The 26,140-nt window shown below is 44.6% G+C and overlaps 1 protein-coding gene across 10 annotated transcripts in view; it reads left to right on the top strand.

Moving 5' to 3' along the window:
• CADPS (calcium dependent secretion activator) overlaps window positions 1-26,140 on the top strand; it is a 389,708-nt gene that overhangs the window by 80,697 nt on the left and 282,871 nt on the right. For all 10 annotated transcript variants that reach the window (XM_048859020.2, XM_048859018.2, XM_048859022.2 and 7 more), the window contains exon 3: window positions 16,811-17,143. In XM_048859020.2, the coding sequence (XP_048714977.1) occupies window positions 16,811-17,143 (333 nt within the window). The remainder of the gene's footprint in view (window positions 1-16,810; window positions 17,144-26,140) is intronic.

The raw sequence follows: 26,140 nt of genomic DNA, 5'->3' as shown, positions 1-26,140 counted from the left end.
ATCTGTTCTTGATGATTTATGACCAGAGTGCAATCTAGAATTATGGCAAAATATTTTGCCAAAGAAACAATTTTGTCTCACTTTACCACTCATTAGCATGATCAGTTCATTTTGAATTGTTGGTCCCAAATAGCGGTCATGTATTTTCATTTACTCTTCAGAGATGTTCATTCATCACGGTCAGATTTTCCCAGCAGTTGTAGAAGACCCCAAAAATTGCCATTTTGGGGCTGGTATAATTTCTCAACGCTTCCTCTAAAAGCAGGATCGTTTGTTGATAGATATTGAACAATAGATAATAGACGTTCAAGAACATGACGCCAATGCTGCTTCTCTGGCTCCAGCAATCTTTGATTTGGACGTCAAGAGTTGTCTGATTTTTTTTTTTTTAACCTTCCACTCAGCTCACATCATTTGTGCATACTTTCAATGTGGTGGTATGCCTCTTCATGTTGTAGTAACATGTGACTAAGATTTTGCCAATCTTTAATACCCACGGTTGCTATGTTAAAATTGTAACTGTTGAAAATCTTTCATGGGAAACAAAATACAGCATCCTTGCATTTAGAGTACACAAGCCACTGTCTGTTGACAATTTCACCGTTAGAAAGTCTTTTTGTAGTAATTGTTTTCTGTGAATTTCCTACCTCTGATGTCTTTAGGATATTCAAGACCTTCTATTCTCACAGGGCCTTTCTCAAGTATAATGGTGCATAATTTGTTTAAAGATTGCGGCCATGCACCAGTGTCCTCTATATCCCATGCTAGTACAGTTTCAACTGTTTTGTGTCTGCATCTGTTTAAAATGATTGTTCCGTGTTTTCTTGAGTTTCTTGAGCTTTGTCTGCATAAAAATTTTCTTCAGCAGTTACTTGATGATCTCTATCAACTTCGTTGTTTTCATGATGTACAAACTTAAATATAGAACCCTTCTATGCTTGTATAGCTAATTCTATTTCATCTTTCCGTTTTCTTTTTTGTGACCCAGAAAGTTGTTTTCAATATGACATAACTATGACGACAACTTCATTTTTTGAAAGAAAACTGTTTAAATTGCTGTCAGATTATCAGAAATATTATTTAAAATAAATAATATAGGATAGACATGAGTCTGTGACCTTGAGCAGGTGTGGAGACACCTCAAAGGCTCTGCACCCTGGCTGAGACACAATAGAGTTGGAAGCCCGTGTCATTTTTACAAAGTCACTTTTTAGTTTTAAATGTGTAGTGGACATCAGTCTTAATGTTAGTTACAACTCTCTATCAACCTTATACTGTAACTAGATCAATGGCATTATCCAGTTTAATAAGCTGGGTTTCCAAGCAGCGGGAAAATAGAACCCTAGTTTTATTCCTAGGTAAAGCACAAAGGGACCAAAATGAAGCCAGCACAGAATCATCTCATCTAGATTAAGGTAGGACGGAAATGTTACTATCCACTAAAATTAGTGCAGCATGGACAGACAAGCTAATTTGTTTTTCCAACCTAATATGCCCTTGTTACAGAAGGACCCTCTCCAGGTTTTGTCACTCATCCTTTCTGATAAACAATGTCAATTATGACTCTGAACTTCCATCACCAGTTCATTGTACACAGACAACTGAAAAGGAGTACTTGTGGCACCTTAGAGACTAACCAATTTATTTGAGCATGAGCTTTCGTGAGCCACAGCTCACTCACGAAAGCTCATGCTCAAATAAATTGGTTAGTCTCTAAGGTGCCACAAGTACTCCTTTTCTTTTTGCGAATACAGACTAACACGGCTGTTCCTCTGAAACAGACAACTGAGTAATCAGATGCTGATAACTTCTGATCACTTGCAATCTTGACTGGATATCAGAGCACTGTGTTAGCAGCACGACTGCCTGAAGAACCACTCTTTTCCATCAAGAGCTTATTCAGAAAAAAAAAATATTCTTTGAGCTATTTCTGTGTTGCACCCACACCTCTAAGCTCTGCCGGTTCATACGTCTGACCTTAACATTGTCCAGTCCGTAAATTGTGCCTTATATTTGTTTGGAAAGAGGTTGGCAATAGCACCACGTTTTAGGCACGGCCAGAAATATATGATAAATCCGTGCCTCTAAAGTTCCATCAAACACTGACATTTTAACAGCTCTAGCCTGATCTACTGCACGGATTCTTCACAAGGAAGTGTCCCTGGCCTTTTTAACTCCTATTAATCAGGTATTTACTCTGACAGTTGGACAAAATATTGTGAAAACCTAAGACATTGGCTGCCCAACCTGTGGGCTGGCAAAAATTATACTGACTCGCTAGAAAAAAAGCAAGAGAATCTTAGTACGATATATGGTCACTCTCTACACTAGTCAGGAGATGAGCATATTACAGTTGTTGAAGGGCCCTGTTTAGCAGTAACAGGGCTAGAGGAAAGCCTGTCAACATTTTGTGTTTCTCTGATGAAAACTGGCCCACTCCCTCCCCCAAACCAAACTTGTCACAAATAATTGTCAACAACGTAGTTTTCTGTTTTTTGGATAAGATATTGATTTTTTTTTACCAAAAAAAAATAAAAAAATTGAAATTGGATTCAGGATTGTTAGCAAGCATTTTTGGCAAAGAAAGTTGTTAAATGACCATCTAACATGATTTTGATTTAAAGTGTCACCAAGACTCTGGCAAAAAAGGGAAAAGCTGGTCCATTTTGAACCCTGCAACAAACATAAGGTTGAAAAAAAAAATGCTCAGAGCTGATCAATGGCAACACAGTCCTGCTTTCATGCTTGGCTCACCCCTGGCCTGCAGTAGAGGAGGAGATAGGTGGAAAGCCGTGGGACCCCGAAATCGACCTCTTGAGGTGCAGCAGGGCAGCAGCAAACCCTCAGGTCAGGTCACGCCATCGGGCAGCACTGCCAGCACCTCAGGGACGGGGGACCCGTGGGGCCCTGGGGTGGACTGCTGCCACGCCTGCTGGGTGAGGGACACGCTCCCCAGCCCAGCTGTGCGCATTCCAGCCTGTGCGGTCACTTGGAACGGAGGCGATTGGGCTGGCTGCCGAGGAAGTGAGTCACTTCCTTGTCACGCAGCCAGCCAGCCCAAGCACCTGCACCCCACCCAGCCCTGCTGGGGGTGGGGGGTGGCCGCTTCCCGGGGGGGGGACCGCACTCAGCGCTGCGGGGTAAGGGGGACAACAACACTTCCTTTTTGCCGGGGAAGGAGGAGAAGAATGCGCATTACACAGGAGCAGCAAAAGGATATCACTGGAGCTGGTGCCACCCGGCCCGCCTCACCTCACACCAGCCGGGAGAGAGTCGCACAGGTGAGTTTCCCCTGGCCCTTCCCAGAGACCTCAGCAGAACCCTCCCTCAGAATGCACCACCGCGCCGGTGCGTTTGGCTCTGCGACCCGAGCCCGCTCTGACCTGCTTGCTGTCCCGCCCGGCAGTGGTGCCCTGCGCAGCCCCCTATGCCTAAGGACGGCCCTGCCCGTCGTCTCCCGTGCCTGGAAGACTACATTTCCCATACACGAATGTGCTGATACCTCTCCAGCCAAGGTACATAGTGCATCAGGGGAGTCACATGAGTCTGGGTGCATTTTGGGAGATGTGGTTTGGGAGCCTGATGCCTCCATTCTCCTCTCTGAGCCAGGCTCCCTGGCCTGACTGGCTCCCACAATACACATAAACCCATGCGACTCCTTTGCTTCACCACACAGCTCAATCAGAGGCCAGTCAGCCCCATTGCCTTATGGGAAATGTAGTCCTCCAGGGAGCCCAGCCTATAGGAGAAATTAGGGCCAGAACTGTTTGTTTTTGTGAGTTCAGGGTATGTCTGGGCTACGGTAGAACAGCTACAGCACTGGAGCGGTGCCACTGTAGTGTAGACGCACCCTACCTTGGTGGAAGGGGTTTTTCCATCAATGTTGTTAATCCACCTCTCCAAGAGGTGGCAGCTAGGTCATGGAGGAGCTCTTTTGTTAACCAAGCTCCTCTGTAATGGGGATTAGGTCAACCTAACTACATCGTCTGGGGCATAAAATTTTTCACAGCTTTGCCACTGTAGCCAGGCTGATCTAATTTTCAGAGTAGGTCTCAGAAATTTAGTAAGAGACAGAGCCGTGGAACTGGCTTCCGTTTGGCAGTCTGTAGGTGTGGTGAATGGGCCTGAATCTCATCTCGCACTGGTTTTACATCAAGCAAATCCATCATCTCCTGCTGCTCTCATCAGGCCTGATTCTCCTTTTGCCTAAAGGAGTATACTTTACATGCTGAGGGGATGTGCGGTGTGGGCATACTCACTAAATCTGTCTTATCATATAGCCTACAAAATGTTCACTTATTTGTTTTTCCCAGCCGCACCCTCCTTCCTGCTTCCTCTGAGCGAAAGTTACTTATTGTACAAACTAATGGCCTTTTACTGAAAATAGATGGCAAAATTCCCATAGAATTCAATGGCATAGGAACAGACCCTCAGGGACTATCAGAACAATGCAGGTTCCACTGCTTTATCAGTTACGCTTCAAGTATAAAGTGGGCTGATCAGAAGATGGATGTAACTTGCATCCTCCTTCGTTTTTTCCTTTTCAGAAACCATCCCCACTTTTCCAGGAAAATATGTAAGATTCTATAATGGGGATTGCTGTGTTTTTTATATATGAGTGCTTGAAATTGCCTTGATGGATGCAAGATTCCATAGATACTTCACAAGGCAGTTAGTTTGATCTTGCATGGGTTTAATAGTTCAGTTGTTTCTGTGATGCACAGTGGCCTCAAAATGATCTAGTGGCACTATTAGTGATTAGGAGTCCAATTAATGTAATAGAAAACAGTACGACGTGGCTGGCCTGGTTGATCCAACGTGTTTTCCTTGCAGTGAGCTTTATAATTGCAGGTTTCAGAGGAACAGCCGTGTTAGTCTGTATTCGCAAAAAGAAAAGGAGTACTTGTGGCACCTTAGAGACTAACCAATTTATTTGAGCATGAGCTTTCGTGAGCCACAGCTCACTGCTGTGGCTCACGAAAGCTCATGCTCAAATAAATTGGTTAGTCTCTAAGTTGCCACAAGTACTCCTTTTCTTTATAATTGGTTACTCTGTTGCATTTGAAAACACTTTTATACATAGTCCTTAAGAAACCAAAAACTGCTCAGAGGGATTGACATCAGTTGTTTTGAGCAGATTACAAAAATGACTCTAATTTAGTCTGATGCAATTTTGACTTTTCTGTTGTATTAAATGGAGAGTTGAAAATTGCCTATAACTGAGCGACCATATAGCATATAGTAACTTTAATAAGGCATCCCTTCAGCAAATGTGTTGAATAATGGGGTTGGTTTTTTTCCAGTTGTCAAATGATAGAAAACAGTTGGAAGGCAATAAAAGAATTAATGTGAAACTGGGGACAAGTTCACCCAATAATACTCATACGTTTAATTCATATCATTTGCACAATTCCAAGGCCATAAACCATAATTAGGAAACATACTGCTCTAATTATAAAAAGAAAAGGAGGACTTGTGGCACCTTAGAGACTAACCAATTTATTTGAGCATAAGCTTTCGTGAGCTACAGCTCACTTCATTGGATGCACTGGATGAAGTGAGCTGTAGCTCACGAAAGCTTATGCTCAAATAAATTGGTTAGTCTAAGGTGCCACAAGTCCTCCTTTTCTTTTTGTGAATACAGACTAACACGGCTGCTTCTCTGAAACCTGCTCTAATTATGTTCCTTTTGAAAGAAAAGTAATATTTTGACAATTAACTAGATTTGGTAATGAATAGTCTTCATTGTACTAATTAGTCTTTAGGATTAATCACCATTAAATCCGTAGTTGTTGACATGTTGTCATTTAGTACAGTGGATGTCTTTATAACCTCACTTTGTACATTTCAGTCTAGCAGTAAACCAGGGCACAATTCCATATGATTCTAGCTTCACATGTTTACATCCACATACAGAATGTATATGAATGGTTGTGTAAAATACATAGTGATGCAAAGCTGGGAGTGTTTGTATTGTCCAACCTCCATACCCGTGCTTAAATTTGAGGGCTGTTAATTCAAGGATGTAAGCAGATCAAATCAGTCAGGGTAAAACGCACGGAGAGACTAGAAGACTCGAGAGTTCAAAATCAGCATCCTGAGTTGCTGCTGGAAATGAGTTGTAAGCAAGTGCAGATGCCACAGTGTACTGTGAATGTTGTGCTCTCTGAGAAATATCACTGTGGGCAGTCTGTGGGTTCTTGCTGGAGTTTGAGTGATTATTCCGGTGAATTTGGGATTATTGGCAAAATTTCACGTTTTCCTCCTGAATGGTCTCTGGATACTGTAACAGGAGTTTTCAGTCTCTCTGTATGTAAATAGCTAGTTAGATTAGATGGCACTAAAGAACATACAGCTCTGGTCATAGCTTTTGGAGGACCACTGAAACTTCTTGTGCACTGCAAATGGCTTTCTTTGTGCAGCTCTTAACACAGATTTTCATACCCTTCCTCCGAAAGGAAGAAGGACTTGTCAGAAGGGGGATTGATTTATCTGAGAAGCATAATTTATTTTTATCAGCCTTCCTGCTAATCGTCTTTCTCCAAGCTACTCACCATAAAAGGTGAAGATCTAGAATGGTTTATAAATTGTTGAAGTGGAGAAAAATTCAATGGTAAAACCTTGAAGAGAATTTAAACTCCCATGCATGATAGCAAAGGGCAGCAACTGCGGTTGTGCAGGGAAACATATAATTCATCCCTGGTTTAGCTTTGCTGAATTGGTCTAATGATCCCAGCTCTCTCTTTTCTCTAGGCAGATAGGAACAGAGTAATTTTCATCCCTCATCCGAAAAGGTATTACCAGGGGATTGTCAGTTTATCACTGCTTCATTGAACACATGCTCTTGGAGAGAATGTTTCCAAGATGGCAGTGGGATTTAAGACACGCTTAACTGATTGTTTAGATGGGACTGACTGTGAGAGGAAAAAAACAGACTATTTAAACCCAGCTGTGATGAAAATGAAGGGGGGAAGATGCTGTGAAGTTATTTGCAGTTTCTCTCCACTTCTTTGTTGAAATCTTGTTCTGACCAGCTCCAGCATACAGTAGATTTTGCTTATTAGTCACTCCTTGTTTGCCAGCAAAAAGTTGCCATTATCCTACAGTTGCTAATAAGGAGAAGGCAGGTTTGTGCGGCTGCAGCTGGGGGAAGAAGTTCTGAGATAGGCCTCTCCTGGCTGCAGCCGTGCAAACCTGCCTGCGGGAAGGGCAGCATCGGGGTGGGGACTGCAGTCTGGATGCTTGAGCTTTCTGCAGAGAGCAGGGGCCAATGGAGCTGTATGGTATCTCTCCCTGCACTTTCTGGGGTCAGGGATCAGCACGTCCCAGCTCTTCCTTCCCTGGCTGCAGCCCCAAAGAGTGCAAGAGAAATACCATCTCTGGAATCTCTGGAATCATCACCTCCAACACCTCCTTCCCTGGCCGGAGCCACGCAAATATGCCTGCAGCTGGGGCTTTTCTTCCAAAACAAGTTTTCAGTAGGTGGCATGCGATTGCCAATATCAGAATCCCTTTCCCATTAAAGTCAATGGGACAGGATTGGTTCCCGGCAAAATGTTGCTATTAAGTGGAAATTACACTTAATAGCAACCTCAGTGTTAACAATCTACTGTACTTGTAACTGACCTATCTAAAAATATACATTTTAGCTTCTAATAATTTAGCTTCCAGCACTTGAACAAAACCTACAGAACTGACAATCCTTTGTTCCTTTGCAGATAGGCACCCACACAGGTTCCACTGATGTGGCCACACTGCTAAAGTGAGAGCAAAGAACCTGTCATGGACATTACTACATTTCACACAATCTATTGCTGTGCTCTGGTACGGCAGGTTTTAACCTTCTGTACAAAAACCCCTTGGTTATGCAAGTAATTCACTGTCTGTTGTTCCTACAAAGGAAGCCTGTTCCTCTCTCTCTGGCCATCCTGAGAGCAGGATGAGAAAGTGTACACAGGAAAGATGTTTTCCACCACCCCAAAACAATCTTTTCACTGGTACGTCTTGGGTTATTGCCACATACCAATCTGCCAGGCAAGCACCTCAGTTCTACTGCATGTTGCCACCCACTCCTGTTCAACTGTAAGTGCTCTGTACTTCCATAGAGCTTTAGGCTGGAGCTGGTCGGTCTTTTTACACGGAAACAGTTGTTTGATGGAAAATGCAGTTTCCACTGGGGGGAGGGATGTTTTGCTGACTTTTTTTTTTAATTATATATAAATATTCTGTCAGTGAAAATGGAAACAAAATATTTTGTTTCAGGTCAGTTTGACACTGAACTGCATCTACCTATATGGCAGTGGTGCCTTATGGGAGTTGTAGATCAGGCACTTACTTGACCTTATTCTCTCCTCTGAGCCAGGTACCTTGACCAGACTACATCTTCCATGAGACAATGCAATCTCCCTTCTGGTTGAGCTGTGTGGTGCATCCTGGGAGTCACATGGCTGCCACATAGTCTGGCCAGTGAGTCCAGCCCATAGGGAAGAATAAGAGCACCAGGCACCCAAACTACAGCACATGTGAGGCTCTCTGACACCTGAGGTCGATGCAGTTGAATGTCAGACTGACTTGAAACAAAATGTTTCAACATCTCCAAGCCGCAGTTTTTCAGAATTTAGTTATGCAAAAAAATTTAATACTTCAGGTTTTGTTTTCATCCCGAATCAGGGTGAAAAACAAGGTTGAAATAGAAAAATTGCCTGTGTGGTACAAATTCCAAATTTTTTACTCCGCTTTACTCATGGTTTGGTCAAGATTTGCAGAAAGCTAATCTCATGGCAAGTAGGAGCTGTGCAGCATTGCCTGGGAGTGAGGAAACTGTAGTTCAGGAATATCCAGCACCCAAGTCAGTCCTTTAAATGCAGGATGTGTTTATCAAACAGCTAATTGAGCAGCACAAAACTCACTGATCGTAAAGAATTTATGAAAGCTACATTCAAAACTTATGAACCATGTAAGGAAGAATCTAATCAAATGATACATGTCACTTTCAATTCACTGTCGAATCTGCTTGCTATATTTTTGTTAACAGGGCCTTAGAGAGTAGAGTAGAAAATAGGGCACAAACCTTTTGAATGTAGCTTCTACACCGTAATATGGCTTGTTAAGCATTGGCCTGGAATACAATGCAATTTGGCAGAAGTGTACCAAATGCATTCTTAATATTCAGGTTGCGTTGGAACTGGATCCTAAAATAAACTGGATGGCTGGGATATTTTGTGCTTGAAAGTTGACAGGCACCTTCTTAATATACAAAACTAGCTTGTGTTTTATGATGTCTGAAAAAGACATCTAGATCCACTTCTTCAGAGGTATTGAGCCACAATCCTTTGAGGATCTGGGCCATAGTACCTCAAAGGGACTGGATTCCCATCAATTCAGCTTGTATCGAAATCACTGTTGCCGAGGTCCAATAGGAAGATTATTGTGTATATAATGTGAGAGTGCCCTAAAAATTAAAAAAAAAAAAAAAAAAAAACACCCTGGCCAACAGATTTTTTTTACACTCCTTGATGAAACAGCATACCCCAGTTCTGTGATACTTCAAATGCCAAACTACACTCACCGCCTCACATTAAAAATCTGAACATTAATTAAAAATGTAATTGCTGTTTATGCTTAAGGGCACTGTGGAGACTTTGAGCAAATGAAAAAAATGCTTTAACTTTTATGGAAGAGCCAGAGAAACTACAACAGGGCTGGGTATGCTTTTCCCATGGCTATGGCATGGTCAGGATACTCTGCATCTGACCCAAACTGAACTCAAAAGTAATGTCACAGCTACCTTGAAACAGCCCTCCTTTCTAAACGCCCTGAATGCCCACTGTGTCTGTTCCTTTTACCTTTTTTTTATTATAGCCTTTAAATGGAGATCTGTGTTTGGAGTTTATACCAGGGACAGTAACAACTAGTAGTTCCTATGACACTACCTCCTTGTTTTACCAGTGGGGAAACTGAGGCACGGGGGGGCAGTGAGTTGCCTGTGGTCATCCAGCAGACCAGTAGCAGAGCTGGGAATAGACCCCATGTCTGAGTTTCAGGTCACTGGATCACACTGCTTCCCTGATTGAGTTTGGTTCCTGGCATGTGTGTCTGGCTCTTAGCAAGGAGTTGTAAAGTGTAGACCCCAAAAAACAATAAGCACCACACCTGCTCCTGGATTCACGAGGTGGTGCTTTAGTATCCAGTGTTCCCCCAGAGCAAGGCCAGCTCCCAAGGGGTTGGAAGGAAAGCTCTTTTTTCCCTCTACTATGTGCCTCCAGACCAGGGACTATGGCCATGCCCCTTGCCCACACAGCTTAGGGTGGAAGCCACCCAAAAGGCCATATGGAAGAAATGGTCCCAGTCTGCTGCCTCTGCACATACCAGCGGATCTAGGCAGCCACAGAGGGTGGTACATGTTGTATCCTCTGAAGGGGGGATGCAGCAGGCAGGCTCCGTGTCCAGTGGGGAGCTCCAGGGGGAGGCGCTGCCCATTTGATTAGCTCCACGCACCACTCTGGGCAGCATTGCCTGGCCCAGTGGCACCATGTGCTGCTCGCTCTCCTTTGGCTGCAGCTGCTGTTACTATGCAAGGAGCATCAGCTGAGTGCTTAACACAGGCATGTCCTTTAGGGAGGCCTGTGATCACCTTTGCCTGCAACAGCTGATGGAGGGACAGGCCGTTAACCTCTCCCATAGCAGCATGTGCCAAGCACAAGCCTTCTGCCATAGGGACCCAGTCTGGTCCATTGCGTGTGTCTATAGTCGTTCTTTCTACCTACTGAGCTCCTCCGCTGGATCGCCTCTTGGTGTCTTTATAGCTCTCTGCAAACTGCAGCTAAACATTGCACCCAAACGAAGTCATCTCCAAATGAATAACCTGGGGCTGGCTCCCTTAGGGAAGATGATGTCTGTCAGTTGGAAATTTAGGGTATGTCTACACAGCAGTCGGGAGGTGTGATTGCAGCTTGTGTAGCCATTCCCAAGCTATCTAGTCCTAACCACCCATGATCCTGGGTATGTACACATCCCATGCCACCATGGCTTTAGTGCTATTGGTTCTCAAGCGAGAGCAAAGGTAGCTTGGGTGTGTCTACACTTGGTGCAGTCACACCTCCCAACTGCAGTGCAGACACCCTTATATAAAGGAGCATGGTGAGGAGCTTGTTTATGACAAACACAAACAAGTTGGCTTTCAACAGAGTGAGGGTGGTGGTGGATAAATCAGACCAGCTGACTAATCCACTGTTCGTTTTTATCTAGAGACTAGTCTGTATTGCTGCCTATTTCCCACGGTCATTTCTCTTGAATGTCCCTTCAGTTTACATTTATACATTAGAAATCCACATACCCAACACTGTGGTTGGATAGCCTGAAGAATCACAGGATTTGCTTTGGGAATGGGGGAAACTTCTTTTTTAGTCAATCTGGAAACTTTATCACTGACCATCCCAGCACAGGACATAACCAGTATTACAGGTTTGAAAGGTTTCTCTGAACATTCCTATGCAGTGTTAACATGCAGCTTAATCAGTTCTCTGCATTTTGTCCCCTCACCAAAATTCTGTCCTGGCAGAATGAAAGGGGAATAGATTAAATGTGGGGAGCCTGTGGGGTGTTTGCTGTCATTGCTCTTCCTTGTTCTGGTTCTGTGGAAGTGGCCATGGTCTCTCCCGTCATTTGACTTGGGCACGTGTGATCAATAATTTTATGAAGAAAGAGGGCTTTTTTCATACTATACCAGCTTGATTTATGCTAATCTCTACAGCACTGCCATCAGATGAAAAGTCTAGTGAACCGCGCAGGCTGTGGCGGGTGGGTTGCAAAACGTCTGTGATGCTGTAGAAATATTGCAAACGCCACTGGGACAAGCAGACTTCACAAACGGCAGTGCAGGGAGCCAACACCTTTTAGCTGATGGGCTTTCCACAGCCTGGCCACACACGGCTCAGCTGGCTTAGCATAGATACACAGTAGAGTAGAGATTGGACATTTTGAATATAGGCTGCAAGACTTTCTCAGCCTTTCTCCTGTTCACGGGATTCTTTGTTCAAAATGTTTTCAGTGGAAGTCGGAAGAAAATGATGCGAGTTCTAAAATATCTGTTAGAAAGTGAGTTTTCCTTGCAAGGATCCTGCAATGGAACAAAGGACTGAAGCCTAATCACCTAGCTCATGCTGCCACTCCCACAGCAGTCACTGGGATTACTCATGTGCAACTGGCAAACGGGAACTGGCTTCAAATGCATCACACTTCTGTATCCCCTCAGTAAAAGCACTTCTCCGTGAACAGGTGTGAGCCATTATGGCCTGGCTGTTACCTGGACACTGATGTAATTCTGACCCGGTAATGACCAGGCATAGCTGCTGCCATTTAGCCATCCAGGTACCTGATTACATCTGTACTTACTCATACCCATTACCTTTTTCCATTGTTAATCATAAAACTGAAAAATCCTGGATGTAAGTCATACTTTAAATGGCCATTTTACACAGGAATTGGTTTAATGGGTGTTTTGTGGAACTGTTCACATGTGGATGAAATTTAATGTATTAACTAGCTGAAAACCTTCATTTCATTTCTGCTACTTTGCTGTTACCTGCTCAGTAGCTGATAGAGAGACCGAGAGTTGTAACTGCAAGGCCTACGGTTTGTCAATAGACATGACAATAGGAATAGCTGACTTGCACAGTGAAAGAGGTGTTTGGTTTTCTTTTAATAAATGCTGACATATACACCCATTAGAACTTTGCAGCGATCATTCTTTCTCAGCCTGCCTTATTCATACTGGACATCCCAGAAGCCACTGAGTTCACGGCTTATTTTCCAAAGAAACATGCACCGTCTTCGTGACAAACCAGTTTTCCATTGCCCTTGTGTCAGCATCTCTTCGTATCTCCCCAATTCCCTTCTCTGTCTCACTTGCTGCATTCATCATTTTCTGATGTCCAGCGCCTCCAACCCCTATGTCCTTTATGGATTACCTCCTGCCTTGACCAGCTGATCACAAATCTGTGCTGGTCAAAGCAGACCTCTTGAAATGCTGCATTTTTCTAAGGCATTTAGTTCCCCTTGCTCTGAGGGTTGCCTAAAAACTGTCACTTTGTTAATTGGAATGAAGAATAAATGTAACCTCATTTCACCAGCGCGAAGGTCACACTGCGAGTCCCTTCACCAGCCCTGCCCTTGGCTGACTCACCACAAGCTAAACGCTCTTATCGTTCACAGATAGGCTGTATAAATAAAAATCACAGTGTCCACTGGTGAACTTCCAGTGCAGAATCAGTGCCGTTTCAAGTCCCCTTTCACCCTGCTGCTGATGTTACCCAGCCAAAAAAGGCAAAGCTGGGAGACGGGTTAGTGAGCGTGCCCTGGACATGAGTAACTCTGGGACCGGAGTCTGGCCTGGGCTCAGCATGTGTGTAAGGAGGCAGCAGGCTCTCTGACTTTCTCTCCCCAGCACTTACACACCCACGACAAGCACCGTGCTCTTTATGGACTAAAGCCCAACCCCCTTCCCTGACAGATGCATGTGAGAACATAAGCACATCAAACAGCTGGGAATGTTCTGAATGCCATGCTTGAAACACTGTGGAGTGGTATTAAAAACCTCCCAAGTCCTCGGGTCATCCCCGAGGTCTTTAATTATTGAGAGCTCATAGCTACCCCTAGCTGCCTGCACAGCTTCCTCCCACTGTGCTGTACTCCTGTCGTCCTCTGCTTCATGAATTAAAACAGCTGTTTGTTCTCTCCAGGCAGCCGTAGCACTGTGGCTCTCGTATGGGGAGGGTGGAAAGGAGTCTTTCTCCATGTCCCCTACCTTGCTGTTCACATGGCGTTCCCTGCTCTCCATGGGCTTGTGATGTTTTGACCCTTTCTTGTAGCAGGGAGAATATTCTCATCTAATACCTGGTCTGGTCGTTTTATCTACCCCCTGCCCCAACTTATGTTGTGCTGGGCTTTGCAATAATCTCTTTATAACATGAGACTGAATCAAAATGCACCCTGGGTGTAACAGCCTCTGTTTCAATGGAGTTACACGTTGGCGGTGGGGATAAGAGGTCAGGGGAAGCCAAGCCGCCCCACCAGCCTCATCCTCTTCTCCTGAAGCCCCGCCTCTTCCCCTCCCTGCTCCACCAACATGGGAGCCTCGCGGGAGGGAGTGAAGAGGTAAGTGTGAGCGACCAGCCGAATGGCAGGTGGGTGGGCAGGGAGGTCCGGGGGTGGGGGCAAAGAGGTACATGAGAGGCCGGATGGCTCAGTGGGCGGAGGGAAGAGGCATGAGCGGGGGGGAAGAGAAGGGGGTGATGAGGTGTGCACATGATTGGGGGGAACCTCATGGAGGGGGTGAAGAGGCATGGGCATGGAGGGCCTCTGGGAGGGGGTGGAAAGGGGTTGGGCAGAGCATGGGCAGGGCTTCTGGGGGAGGAGGCTGAGTCGGGGTGGGTCTCAGGGCAGGGCCCTGGTCCGAGAGTGCGCCACCTTCCCAAATGGAGGAGTCACATGCCGCCCATGGAGTTACAACAGGAATGATTTTGCCCTTTTCTGACTATGGCTGTAGAATATACTGCTTTTTTTATTTTAATTGATTTTTTTATCCTACGTGATGTTTCTGAGTTAGCCATTGGTTTACAAAGATCAGAAGCTTTTCCCCCGTCTTTTGCTCTGCTTCGCCTCTTGGTCTAGAAGGTTTGACCACGATACTGCAATGTTGCTTATGGTCTAAGTAGGAGGGATAAAATCTCAGCATATGAGACACTTTTGCCAATGCACGATTTCTTTAAGAAGGCATTCTTTAAGCACAACTACCTTTACGTAAATAATTCAGCTCCTACATGCAGCATTGCGTCTCTCTTGCTATCTCAGCAGGACACTCTGCTGAGGTCTGCTTCAGTTCAGTAGTCACTTCCTTCAGAGAGAAGGATAAGTTGATGTCATGATGTATGGAATCCAAGTCTGCCTTAAACCAAGTTGGGTTTATTCTAGAATCTACCCCTACAGACTTCCACCCAGCTTGAGCTGCAGCTTTGTCTTCCCTCTTTACTGGGGTATAGTCCCTTGTCAGCTGCGCAAGAGAGTGTCTGAATAACATACCGCAAGTAAACGTATCTCATTACAATTGGCAGCCGTTTTAAAAACCTGAACCAGTGAGGGCCTGGAAAGAGTGTTGAACAGAACTTTGTCATGCAGGATATGGGACTAAAGCCAACTTCAGGGACCAAGGCTGGAACTCGGATGAATGCTATGGAGATTTCAGAGCTGTCCATTCCAGCTGTGACATCTGTTAATGAGATCTCAAAGCTTCCAGCAATTTTCAGTTCAGCCACCACTCTCTAGGGTGAATGCCATCACCTCACACACCTTCAAAGACAGAGATGTATTTTTTTCCCCCGAGGGAGGGATCTTTGTGAGCGATTATCTCTCCTGGGTGGATTCTTCTCCTTCATCCTTTAATCTCTCCCATCTCTGTGGGGAAGGGGCCAGTGCTGACAGGAGGTGCCTAGGAATGGAAGAGCGTAAAGAGATGTTTTTAATGTAGTAGCTATCACACCACCAGACACTTTTCATCTTTATTGCTTGCCCTCTCCCTGCTCATGCAGACAGATAAAACAAAGCCCACTGTGAAACATGAGAGATGTGAAACCATTACAGATCGGCTGCTAGCCCTTACCTAGTGCTATGGATTCAACCAAGTGGCCAGCTCTGAAGTAGTGTCCTGTCTCTGGAGTCATTTATTTTAATTAAAAAATTATTGTGACTGCACACAGCAGGCAACAGTGAACTATCTGTGGAGTCCTTTCTGTTCTGGGGTTAGGGCTGGGAAGGGGAGCTGGATGCCCAGCTTGCATGCTGAGATTGTACGAATGGATGGAAGGTTGGTGTTCTCGTTCAGGGTGCAGTAGCTCTTTTGCTGCTACGAGACAGTGTTGTATCCCAGCAGCATTCCAGCCCCCAGGATGCTTCTCTCTGTTAGTCATCAGGCTATTACCATGTGTTAAAATTACATTTAAAATACGTACTGGTTAAAGGAGCCAAATAGCAAGGATCACATTAAGATTTTAGGGCAGCGTAATCCCAGAGTAACCACACAGAAGTCAAGGGAGAAAGCAAAGAAACACCCCATGGACCAATGGGTGTAAATCCGCATTACTCCATGGACTTTTTTTTACACCAGCTGAGGGATCTGGCCCTGTATGGCCAGGATTTAGCCAAGTGATAAATTTCAGAGCTGTGCAACAGAGGAATTTTATCCTGCACGTTTTGACTGCTTCACCTGCCAACTGACATACACATCTCCCCCCGCGTTGCTCTAATATGCCAAACACCTCAGCAGCTCTAAACCGCTGCTCTCATTGTGGCGTGTCGGAGGACTGGCAACTCATTAGACTGGTGTAAACAGCCTAACTCCATTGATTTCAGTGGCGTTAGTCCAGGTTTACACTGACAGCAGAATTTGGTTGGATGACTGTAGGTACACAATAGCTCTTTCGTTACAACAGAAGCTAGAACTAAAATACACTCCTGCATCCTGAGCAGTATTTATGTATTCGGTGCAATATGACTATGACGTTAGGTGAAGTCCTGATTACATCAAAATGTTTTTGCTTAGTGGTCTGGCTTTGTTACATCTCAAAGTCCAGATGTGACCTAGTCTAGCAGCGCTTGACTGCTGCATGGGGATTTGGAAAGTATTGTATAAATAAGTTAGCTTCAGGGCCTGCAGAGCTTCATATAGACAAACAGGGTTTTAATGATACTTTACAGTAATTGGCGACTACAGAATGGAGTCACTTTTTTTTCCCCCTGCCTCTCTCTCTCCTTGCAGGTGTTTCTGAAAAGTGATCGTGTGGCCCGGATGGTGCAGAGCGGGGGTTGCTCTGCAAATGACTCCCGAGAAGTTTTCAAGAAGCACATTGAGAAGAGGGTGCGCAGCCTGCCCGAGATTGACGGCCTGAGCAAGGAAACGGTTCTCAGCTCTTGGATGGCAAAATTTGACGCTATTTACCGTGGTGAAGAGGACCCACGCAAACAGCAGGCCAGGATGACTGCCAGTGCTGCCTCAGAGCTGATCCTCAGCAAGGAACAGCTGTACGAAATGTTCCAGAACATCTTGGGAATCAAGAAATTTGAGCATCAGCTGCTGTACAATGCATGTCAGGTAAGGGTCCCTCCCTGTCTTCCGGGATCGAGTCTTTAATGGTACCTCATGTGCCATTTTGCTGTCATTATCTTTGCCTTTGTACTGCCAGCTTGCCAGTATAGAGGGGAAGCGCATTTCTGTGCATCTGTAGGAAATCATATTAGTATTTGAATTTCAGATGCACAAGGGGTGAACATTTTACGCAAATTTGCTTGTTGAGATGGTGCTGGATTGTCTGTGACCTGTGCACTGTTGTGAAGCTAATAAGGCTAAGCAATAACCAAATCCTACTACTCTCACTCATGCCTGACCCCAGTGGGACCATTCCATGAGTTAAGGGACACAGGATTCACTCCCTGATCCTTACTGCTTGTGGTACCACTGGTACTCTGGGCGTCCACTCCATTCTTCTCCGTCCCTCTGCCTGCATGTAAAGGGACAGTGGGTGATGAAGAGGGGGCGGTAATGCATGGTGGGGTATGGGGGGAGGTGAGACAAGAGGAGAAACAAATGGAATTGGAAGGAGATCACGCTTGTAGGCTTTAAATTCGAGCTCAGGCAGCTCTCTGTTCCTCTGTATGAGAATTTGCTCTAGGAATGATTTTGGGGAACTTCTCTGGCCTGTGTTCTACCAGAGGCCAGACTACACGATCATGATGCTCCCTTCTGGCTTTACAATCTATGAACCGTTTGAGGTTCACTGACCATTGTTTGAAGCTTTGCTGTGGTCCATCCAACTTGTAATTGCATCTCCTTTGTCTGAACCACCCTGGTTTGATTAACTATGGCTTTGTCTTCACTGCTAAAAGAGGTGAGTTTTTACTTCAGGATAACTAACTCAGGTTCCCTATCCTACTGTAAAATCCTAGTGAGGACAAGGCATGTGTAGTGTTTATCACAAGGTAACTGGGTGAGGTCAGCCACGGGCAAGGTACAGTGCTGTCCTCACCTAGCTACCTCGTGATAAACACCACAGGTGCCTCATCTCTGCTAGGGTTGTACAGTGGGACAGCTAACCCATATTCCTTATCTCCTAATTCCCCCATCTTTTTGGCAGCGCAGACTTAACGTTAGATGGAATATTTAGGGATCCTCTGAATTCAGACTGCAACAGGGATCAGGAGGACATTCACTACAGAGTAAAAATATCCTCCAACCTATTTCCAAGGAAGACTGAGATCTTGGCCTCCCCACTTCATGGAGAACAAAATGATTTTTATCAGTTTCTTCCCTCGTTTTGGTAATTTCTGCCCAGTAAAGATGAATTTTGCACCATTTTCTGTTCTTCTAGTTCAGATGATCACTGGAGCCAGTTCTGCTGTCCATTCCCCCACCCACAATTGCAATTCTTTGCATTTCCATTTTCAAGACGGGGGTTATATTCTGGCCCAGGTTTTCCTCTCCTGACTAAATTAATTCTCTTGTTTCCCCCCTTTTTCATGTTAGTCATTTAAAAAAAGAAAAAAAAAAGAGGGAGAAATGTGTGACAATGAAAAAGGATCTAATTGGCATTACAGCTCTGGTTAGTAACATGGCTTCTTGGCAGAGACCCTACCGAAGAAAGACTTAAGTAGCAAATGAGCAGGGCAACCCAAAGCATATCCTGGTTCAGGGTGTATGCTGTCCCATGACCACAGGGCCGTAAATATGTAACCCAATAAGACTTGGCAGATTTCCTTTGTGTGCTGAAGTGCTTCTGACCACTAAAAATGGCACAAATGGTATGTGGTTTTCTGATTAGTCTTGAGTTGTCTCAAGGAGCAGGAAATGCTCCAGAAAATGGCAGAAAATGATTATTTTCACTTTAAGACCCATGGTGATGGGCCCGGGATTCTTTGTAAATTTCTATGGGTATCATCAATCCCTAAACTCTGTGTGTGTCTGTGGCTGTGATAACAATGCATGGAATAACTATTGTAAGACATGTTTCTCAAGGAAAATAGTTTCTCAGATTGATGAGTAGTTGAGAGGCAAACTGAATTACCCAGACTGTTGTTTTTTCTTGCAGCAGTGTTCTCAGATACATCTGAACAATGTTTTTTCCTTGTCCCTCAGTGTTGATCCATCGACCTTGGAAAGGGAGTTACTTTCCAAGTGACTTCAGCATAAAGTTAGCTTGCCCAAGTAGGAAGTTTAGCATTTGTTTTTATTAACCTGTGTCATAAATATAAAGGGAGGGGTAAACACCTTTAAATCCCTCCTGGCCAGAGGAAAAACCCTTTCACCTGTAAAGGGTTAAGAAGCTAGGATAACCTCGCTGGCACCTGACCAAAATGACCAATGAGGAGACAAGATACTTTCAAAGGTGGAGGGGGGGAGAAAACAAAGGGTTCTCTCTGTCTGTGTGATGGTTTTGCTGGGAACAGAACAGGAATGGAGTCTTAGAACTTAGTAAGTAATCTAGCTAGATATGTGTTAGATTCTGTTTTGTTTAAATGACTGATAAAATAAGTTGTGCTGAATGGAACGTATATTCCTATTTTTGTGTCTTTTTGTAACTTAAGGTTTTGCCTAGAGGGATTTTCTATGTTTTGAATCTAATTACACTGTAAGGTATTTACCATCCTGATTTTACAGAGGTGATTCTTCTACTTCAATTAAAATTCTTCTCTTAAGAACCTGATTGCTTTTTCATTGTTCTTAAGATCCAAGGGTTTGGGTCTTTGTTCACCAATTCAAATTGGTGGGGATTTTTATCAAGCCTTCCCCAGGAAAGGGGGTGTAGGGTTTGGGAGGATTTTGGGGGGAAAGACGTTTCCAAGCGGGCTCTTTCCCTGTTTTATATTTGTTAGACACTTGGTGGTGGCAGCAATAAAGTCCAAGGGCAAAAGGTAAAATAGTTTGTACCTTGGGGAAGTTTTAACCTAAGCTGGTAAAAATAAGTTTAGGGGGTTTTTCATGCAGGTCCCCACATCTAGATTTCAGAGTGGGGAAGGAACCTTGACAAACCTGTATTTCCATTCATTCCAGCCTACTTTCTCTCCCTGGATAATCCCTTGTTGTTTAGGAACACTAGTTAATGCACTCACTCTGGATTGATGGAGCAGATAGCTACTTGTAAGACAGCATTGCTGCCCAGTACCCACCTGCTAGGAGATGCAAAAAGCAGTGTACTCTGTAGCATTTCCCACAGCCTGAGAGTGACATCTGAACAAAGATCCCTGCTCCAGTTGGATTGATGAGTGAAACTACCAAGGTCATGCCTGAATCTGGGTTTCCTGAGTGGACAGCTTTACTTATAAGCTTCCACTGCACAGCTAAACTATCTGAAATCATTGTGGCCAACCCCATGCATTTAGAAGTCTTGTCATGCCTCCCCTAACCCCCAAAATCATGAGATTGGCTTAAAAATCTACAGTGCGAGATGATCAGCGAGCCATGCAAACAGTCATTTAGTGTGCCAGTGATCAGGCCAGAAAAAAGGGAGGGAGTTGGGTTATAAACCCAAATGGCACGTGATTTACCTCTGAATGCCGGAAACTGCCAATGCTGTCACTGCTGCACTAGCCGAAGGATCGTCAAGTGGCTTGCCAGTTCCTGTTGTGGGTCAGACACCAGGCCTCCTTTATAGCCAACTGCCAGTCTGGGCTTTTGACACGTGTGGACACTGCAGACTGTCTGGAAGGCAGTCCTAAACCGGACTTAAATTGGGCAGGAGGCACCTTTAACTGAGGCACTGACGTTAGTCATCCTGACTCCTGGTTACCCTGCATAGCAACAGCCAGTGAAGGTGTGTACACCTCCATTTGCATTAGCCACCCGGTTCCTGCCTGCACCTCATCCTCCAGCCCACCCTTGCCTAAGGAACTTCTGTCACATGCATCGAAGTGTAAATTACCCTTCCATCTCACATACGGGCCCCAGGCGACTCTGTTGGCTACATTTAATCATTGCTGCACTACCCTAGGTCAGTGAAAGCCCATGATGTGTGACAGTCTTTCTGACTGGGGGGAGGAGTATACTGCTATGAGTCGGAGCCAATGCCGTACCAATTGCAAATGGCTAGCTGAGCTCCTGTCCTGCATTCGATATTCCCTGAAGTCAGCTTGTTAGTTTTACTGCAAGAAGGAAAGACTGTGTTTGTTTCATCCCTCCTTTGTAATCCTCACTGAAGAAGCAAAGGTGCAGCTAGGCTTTTGAGAGAGGTGTATTTTTTAAATTGAACCTGTGAATGCTACAGTGAGTTACTTTGCTGTTTGTAATAGCTGTATGGTAACCCTCAGAACTATACAAAGGGAAGGCACCTTATATAAAGCTCCACTTGGAAATCTCCAAGCTTGTAGCATTGGCCCTAGTCAGAAATAGTGGAGCTGTTCCATAAGTGTCTCTGTGAAGTTCAGACTGCGCAGTTTGAAATGATGATGCCCCCGAATCTGAATTTGGATGTTTTCTATTGTAATTCTCCAGGTGTGAAGCTTGGCCTAGAGCTGCTGTCAACAGATCTTGAGATGGTTTTTATTTTCCCCTTTCCCCATTCATCTCCTGCATTTGCTTCTTGTTTCCTATAGCCACTGTTTAGGAGACCGCACAGTCAGCCAGAAGATGAGTGCTGTGAGGTGCTAGTGAACCACCTCACGTGAACCCACACCTCGCACGAGTTCCCTTATTTCCCAGCATTTCAAACTACCCGCCTCCTTTGCTTTGAGAGACTTATGGTGTCCCGCACACAGAGCGTTTGTGGTAAACAAAGACATGATGCTACTTACAACGTGCCAACAGCACATAAACCAGAGCCTGATCTGAGCTGCAGCAGGTTGCTCTCTGTTCTTACCAACATGCCCAGCTGTGGATTGCAGTGTACAGAGTGGCCCCTTGATTCTCTAGCCACACCCAGCACCCTTAGATAACAGCAGGGGCTCCACATGGCCCTGTATTATGGAACCTTCCCTGCTAGTTGGATCTTCTTTCAGAGCCTGCTGGCTGCCAGGATCATTAGTGAGACATTTACATTACCACTGAGCAGTGCCAGAGACTCTCACTGCCACCCCACTGCTATGCACCCCTCAGACTCCGTATACTACCTCTAAATCTTTCTCTCCCTCTCGGGCTGCGAGACGCTAGAGGTGCAGATCAGTCAGCAATCCCGTAACAGTGTAGAGCGCAGTGGCTCTGACATGGGTGCCTATCCTCTGAGCCCTTTAGGTGTTCTGTTCCATGCATATGAAACTGGTGGACAAGGGGAATATTGGAGCAAGCCTCAAATGAGTGTGTTAAACATTTCTTCCTTGCACTGTACATAGCAGAAACCCCAGGGATGGAATCCTGAGGGTCCCTGCATGGACTTTTGGCTAAGGAGACTTTTCTTGGAGGCTTGTTTTAGTTTTTGATCCCCGTCTCTGTGATCAGACTGTGGAGCAAGGAGACATGCTTTTGGAGCCAAATTATCCTCTAAATTCAAGCTTTGTCTTTGGTAGGGATTTTAACTAGCTATCAGCATAGCTGCCTGAGTGCAAACTTCTAGTATGCACAATCGCTGCCAGGATAAACAGTGCACCAGTGCTTGAAACCGGGGAAAGCAGCACTGGTCCTCATAATTGGGGTGAATCCCCAATGCAGACAACATCTTGCACTGGTGATCACCTGGAACCAGTCCCTTGCAGTAGTAGAGATACAGCAGCACAAGTGAGGAGAAAGTGTCTCCCAGGACAAAAATAAAACTGCATGCACGTTAGAATTTTTTTTGCTTGGATAGGAAGATCAGAATTGCCAGATTGTGTCAGCCCCATGGTCCACCTAGCCCTCTGACAGTGGTCAGCACCCGTGCTTTAGAGGACAGAAATCCTGCAGTAGTCAGTGATGGCATGATCTGTCCTAAGAGAACGTTTCCTCCTGACTGCAAATAGTTCAGGGTTGGCGTAAGCCCTGAAGCAGGAAGGTTTCTCTCCTTTCCTGATCTCTTGTTTCTTTGTTAATGCTTCCTACTAAAACTGGGTGTTCTTGTGGCCCATGGGAGACTTTGAAAGGTGCAAGTGGGAGTTAAGTGCTTAGTTCCCATTGACTTTTTGCTGGAAACCATGCACTCAAGTGTCCCTAGTGCCTCATGACAGGTTTCAGAGGAACAGCCGTGTTAGTCTGTATTCGCAAAAAGAAAAGGAGTACTTGTGGCACCTTAGAGACTAACCAATTTATTTGAGCATGAGCTTTCGTGAGCCACAGCTCACTTCATCAGAACATCTGATGAAGTGAGCTGTGGCTCACGAAAGCTCATGCTCAAATAAATTGGTTAGTCTCTAAGGTGCCACAAGTACTCCTTTCCTAGTGCCTCAGAAAGTCTCCCCTGGGTAGCCTGCCTGAATGCTGCTGAACTCATGTTTGTGTGTTGTGTTTTGTTGTTCGTTGTTTAAGTCTGACACCAATTAGCGAGAGAGAGACCTGCCAACATTTGAAAGCTATAAATAGAGACCTTCAGAGAGAGAGCTGAGATACATCCTGTAACACCACTGACATGCCTTGGGTTCGGGGAGTCTCTGGAGACAGTGTGAGGGGAAACGAAAGATGTTTTGTGTCTATAAATAAAGGGTGTATGTGTGGAGGTAATATTTGTACAGCTGTTTCAGATGGAATGACCCATCGCAATATGGACAGTTAGTACATTTTAAAATGCATTCCCTGATACCCCTGTTTATTTTCCATTAATTTTCGTTCAGCTCTTTTCATTTTCACTAGTATGCCAGTCTGAGAAGTGACCTTTGTACGCCCTTCTGCCAGCCCATCAGCCTTCCCTTAGAAATTATCCGGACAAGCTTGCTGAGCAGGTAGGTTTCCGAAGACCCCTCAGCCCTGTCTGTGGAGTGATATTTGCCCCATGTAGCACCTTTTTATGGGCTTCCGTGCAGTTGGCCTATTTGTAGGTAAATTGCTAATTGGATTCCATCAGGCTGTATTGTTTCAATCCTAGTCTGTCTAAGCATTGCACTGCTTCCTAGCTAAAACATACCAATTCTGTCTGTGATTGAAACTGATACACACTGAGTTAGATTAGCATGGTCAGACTTTCTTGTCTCATCAAAGTTAATTGGAAATATAACTTTAATCTTTCTCTGAGTAACCTGATTGAAGTATCTATTGGCTGTTTCCTATGACTAAAACAGTATACACGTTTTTTAATTGCTAATATACGAATGTGCAGTAAATAAATTTTTTTAAAGTGTGTATGCGTGCCACATTTCACTGGCATTTTTCTGGATGCACTGAAAAAATAGTAACCTTCACACGAGAGCACTGAAGGCTCACACTGCGCGTGTGTGCATAATTAATCATGCATGTGCCTCTACTGAATATGGACCACTCCTGCTCTTAGATGCCACCGCAGAATCTGACTCGCGCGTGCGCTCGCTCGCGCGCTCTCTCTCTCTCTCTCTCTCTCTCTGAAAAGTGCGGCAGGAATGTTTGGCAGCCGTAATGCTGCCACCATTGCAGGCTTTGCTCTGTAACTGATCAAGCTAAATAAAGCTACATCTTAATGTTGAAAATGGAGGTAACAATGTAGTTTTCGCCTGTGGTTTAAGTAACGCACAATATACTCAAAAGCTATTTTGACTTGAACTTATCTGATGCCTAGGTACTGGTATTAGAAAACTATTTACCTCCCTGATCGGCTTTCTGAATTTCTGTGTTCTTTTCAGAACGCTCAGTATACTGCCACTTATGCAGTTAGAGAGACAAGTGGGTGAGGTAATATCTTTTATCAGACCAACTTCTGTGGGTGAGAGAGAGAGAGAAATTTTTGAGCTTACACAGCTTTCCTTCTATCTCCTCGACCTTGTGTGTGTCTAATATCCTGGGACCGGCCTGGCGACAAAACTGCAGACAACTAATGCAGTTAATGATTCATCCCTCATGCTTAGAAAAGCTAATCAGATCTGCTTATGATATTGTTTTAGGTAATTTTTGTGACCGGTATAGTGGCATCAGAGTGAACTGTATGCTGCAGACTTAGAGACTACTCCATAAGATCTTTCTTTAGTATCCACCCTGACAAAATGCATTATGGAGTTCAGCCTCTAGAATTAGGTATTAGAATTAACAATTTGGTGCCAGTGTGTCCAACGCTCTTGGAACAGAGTCCCAGTGCATCAGGAAATCCTCACTCTCGGTGCCAAGAGCCTCGTTACGCAAACAGATATTGCCCCAGATGTATCCAAGACAAAGCCAAGGAAATAATTGCCATGTTGACAAATCTGCCCTGTCTTACTGCCCTCCTTTCTTTCCTTGCAAAGGAATGTAATAATTATCATATTTTGCACATTGCTCACACCTTTCATCTGACCATTTTGATGTGCTCTAGAAGGGTGGTTAAGAATAACTGCCCCCATGTTAAAGACAAAGAAACTGAGTCCTGTGGTGGTTAAATGATTTCCTAAGGGTCAGCAAACACAAAGGCAGGTCCAGGGATAGAACCCAGTTCTCTGAGTTTCTAGTTCAACATATAGCTGCTAAATCATGCTGCCTTCCCTGACCCCATTTCAGGTGGGCTTGGAAATATATTTCAGGCTTTCTTTTGCTGTTGAAGTATGCCAAGTGGTAGCTACTAATGCTAATCTGAGAAATGTGCTTTTTATAGTCCATTTCAGTGTCTCCCCTCTATAAACATGTAAATCCCAGTCCTGCAATCAGGTCTGGCCCTGTGTCCACATGCCCGTTGCATCCATGGGGCCTCTTCAGTTTTCCCCTTGTAGAAAGACCCTTATAAGCATCAGTGGGAGAGCAGAAAAATCCATAGACTAAACCATTTTTTAGAACAACTTTTAAATAAAAATTTCAGACCATCCCATTTAAAGGGTGCTCTGTCAGAAACTGGCCTCTTAGTCAGGGCTGAAGGCTTAGCCTATTTAATCCTGAAACAAAAGGAGGGTAAATCTCACGCACTATCCCTAGCGAGTGTCTTTTAGATATCAATATTGCATGTTGTTTTTCCTTTGATCGTCACATGGACATAAAAAGCTTAATGTTACAGCACCCCAGGAATATGTTGGCGGTGAAGAGGTATTTAAAAAGACTTGCCTAGTTTTTCTC

Source organism: Caretta caretta, chromosome 7 (assembly GCF_965140235.1).
Source record: "Caretta caretta isolate rCarCar2 chromosome 7, rCarCar1.hap1, whole genome shotgun sequence".
In the NCBI taxonomy this organism is placed as follows: Eukaryota; Metazoa; Chordata; order Testudines; family Cheloniidae; genus Caretta; species Caretta caretta.
This window is presented reverse-complemented; position numbering and strand designations above follow the sequence as displayed.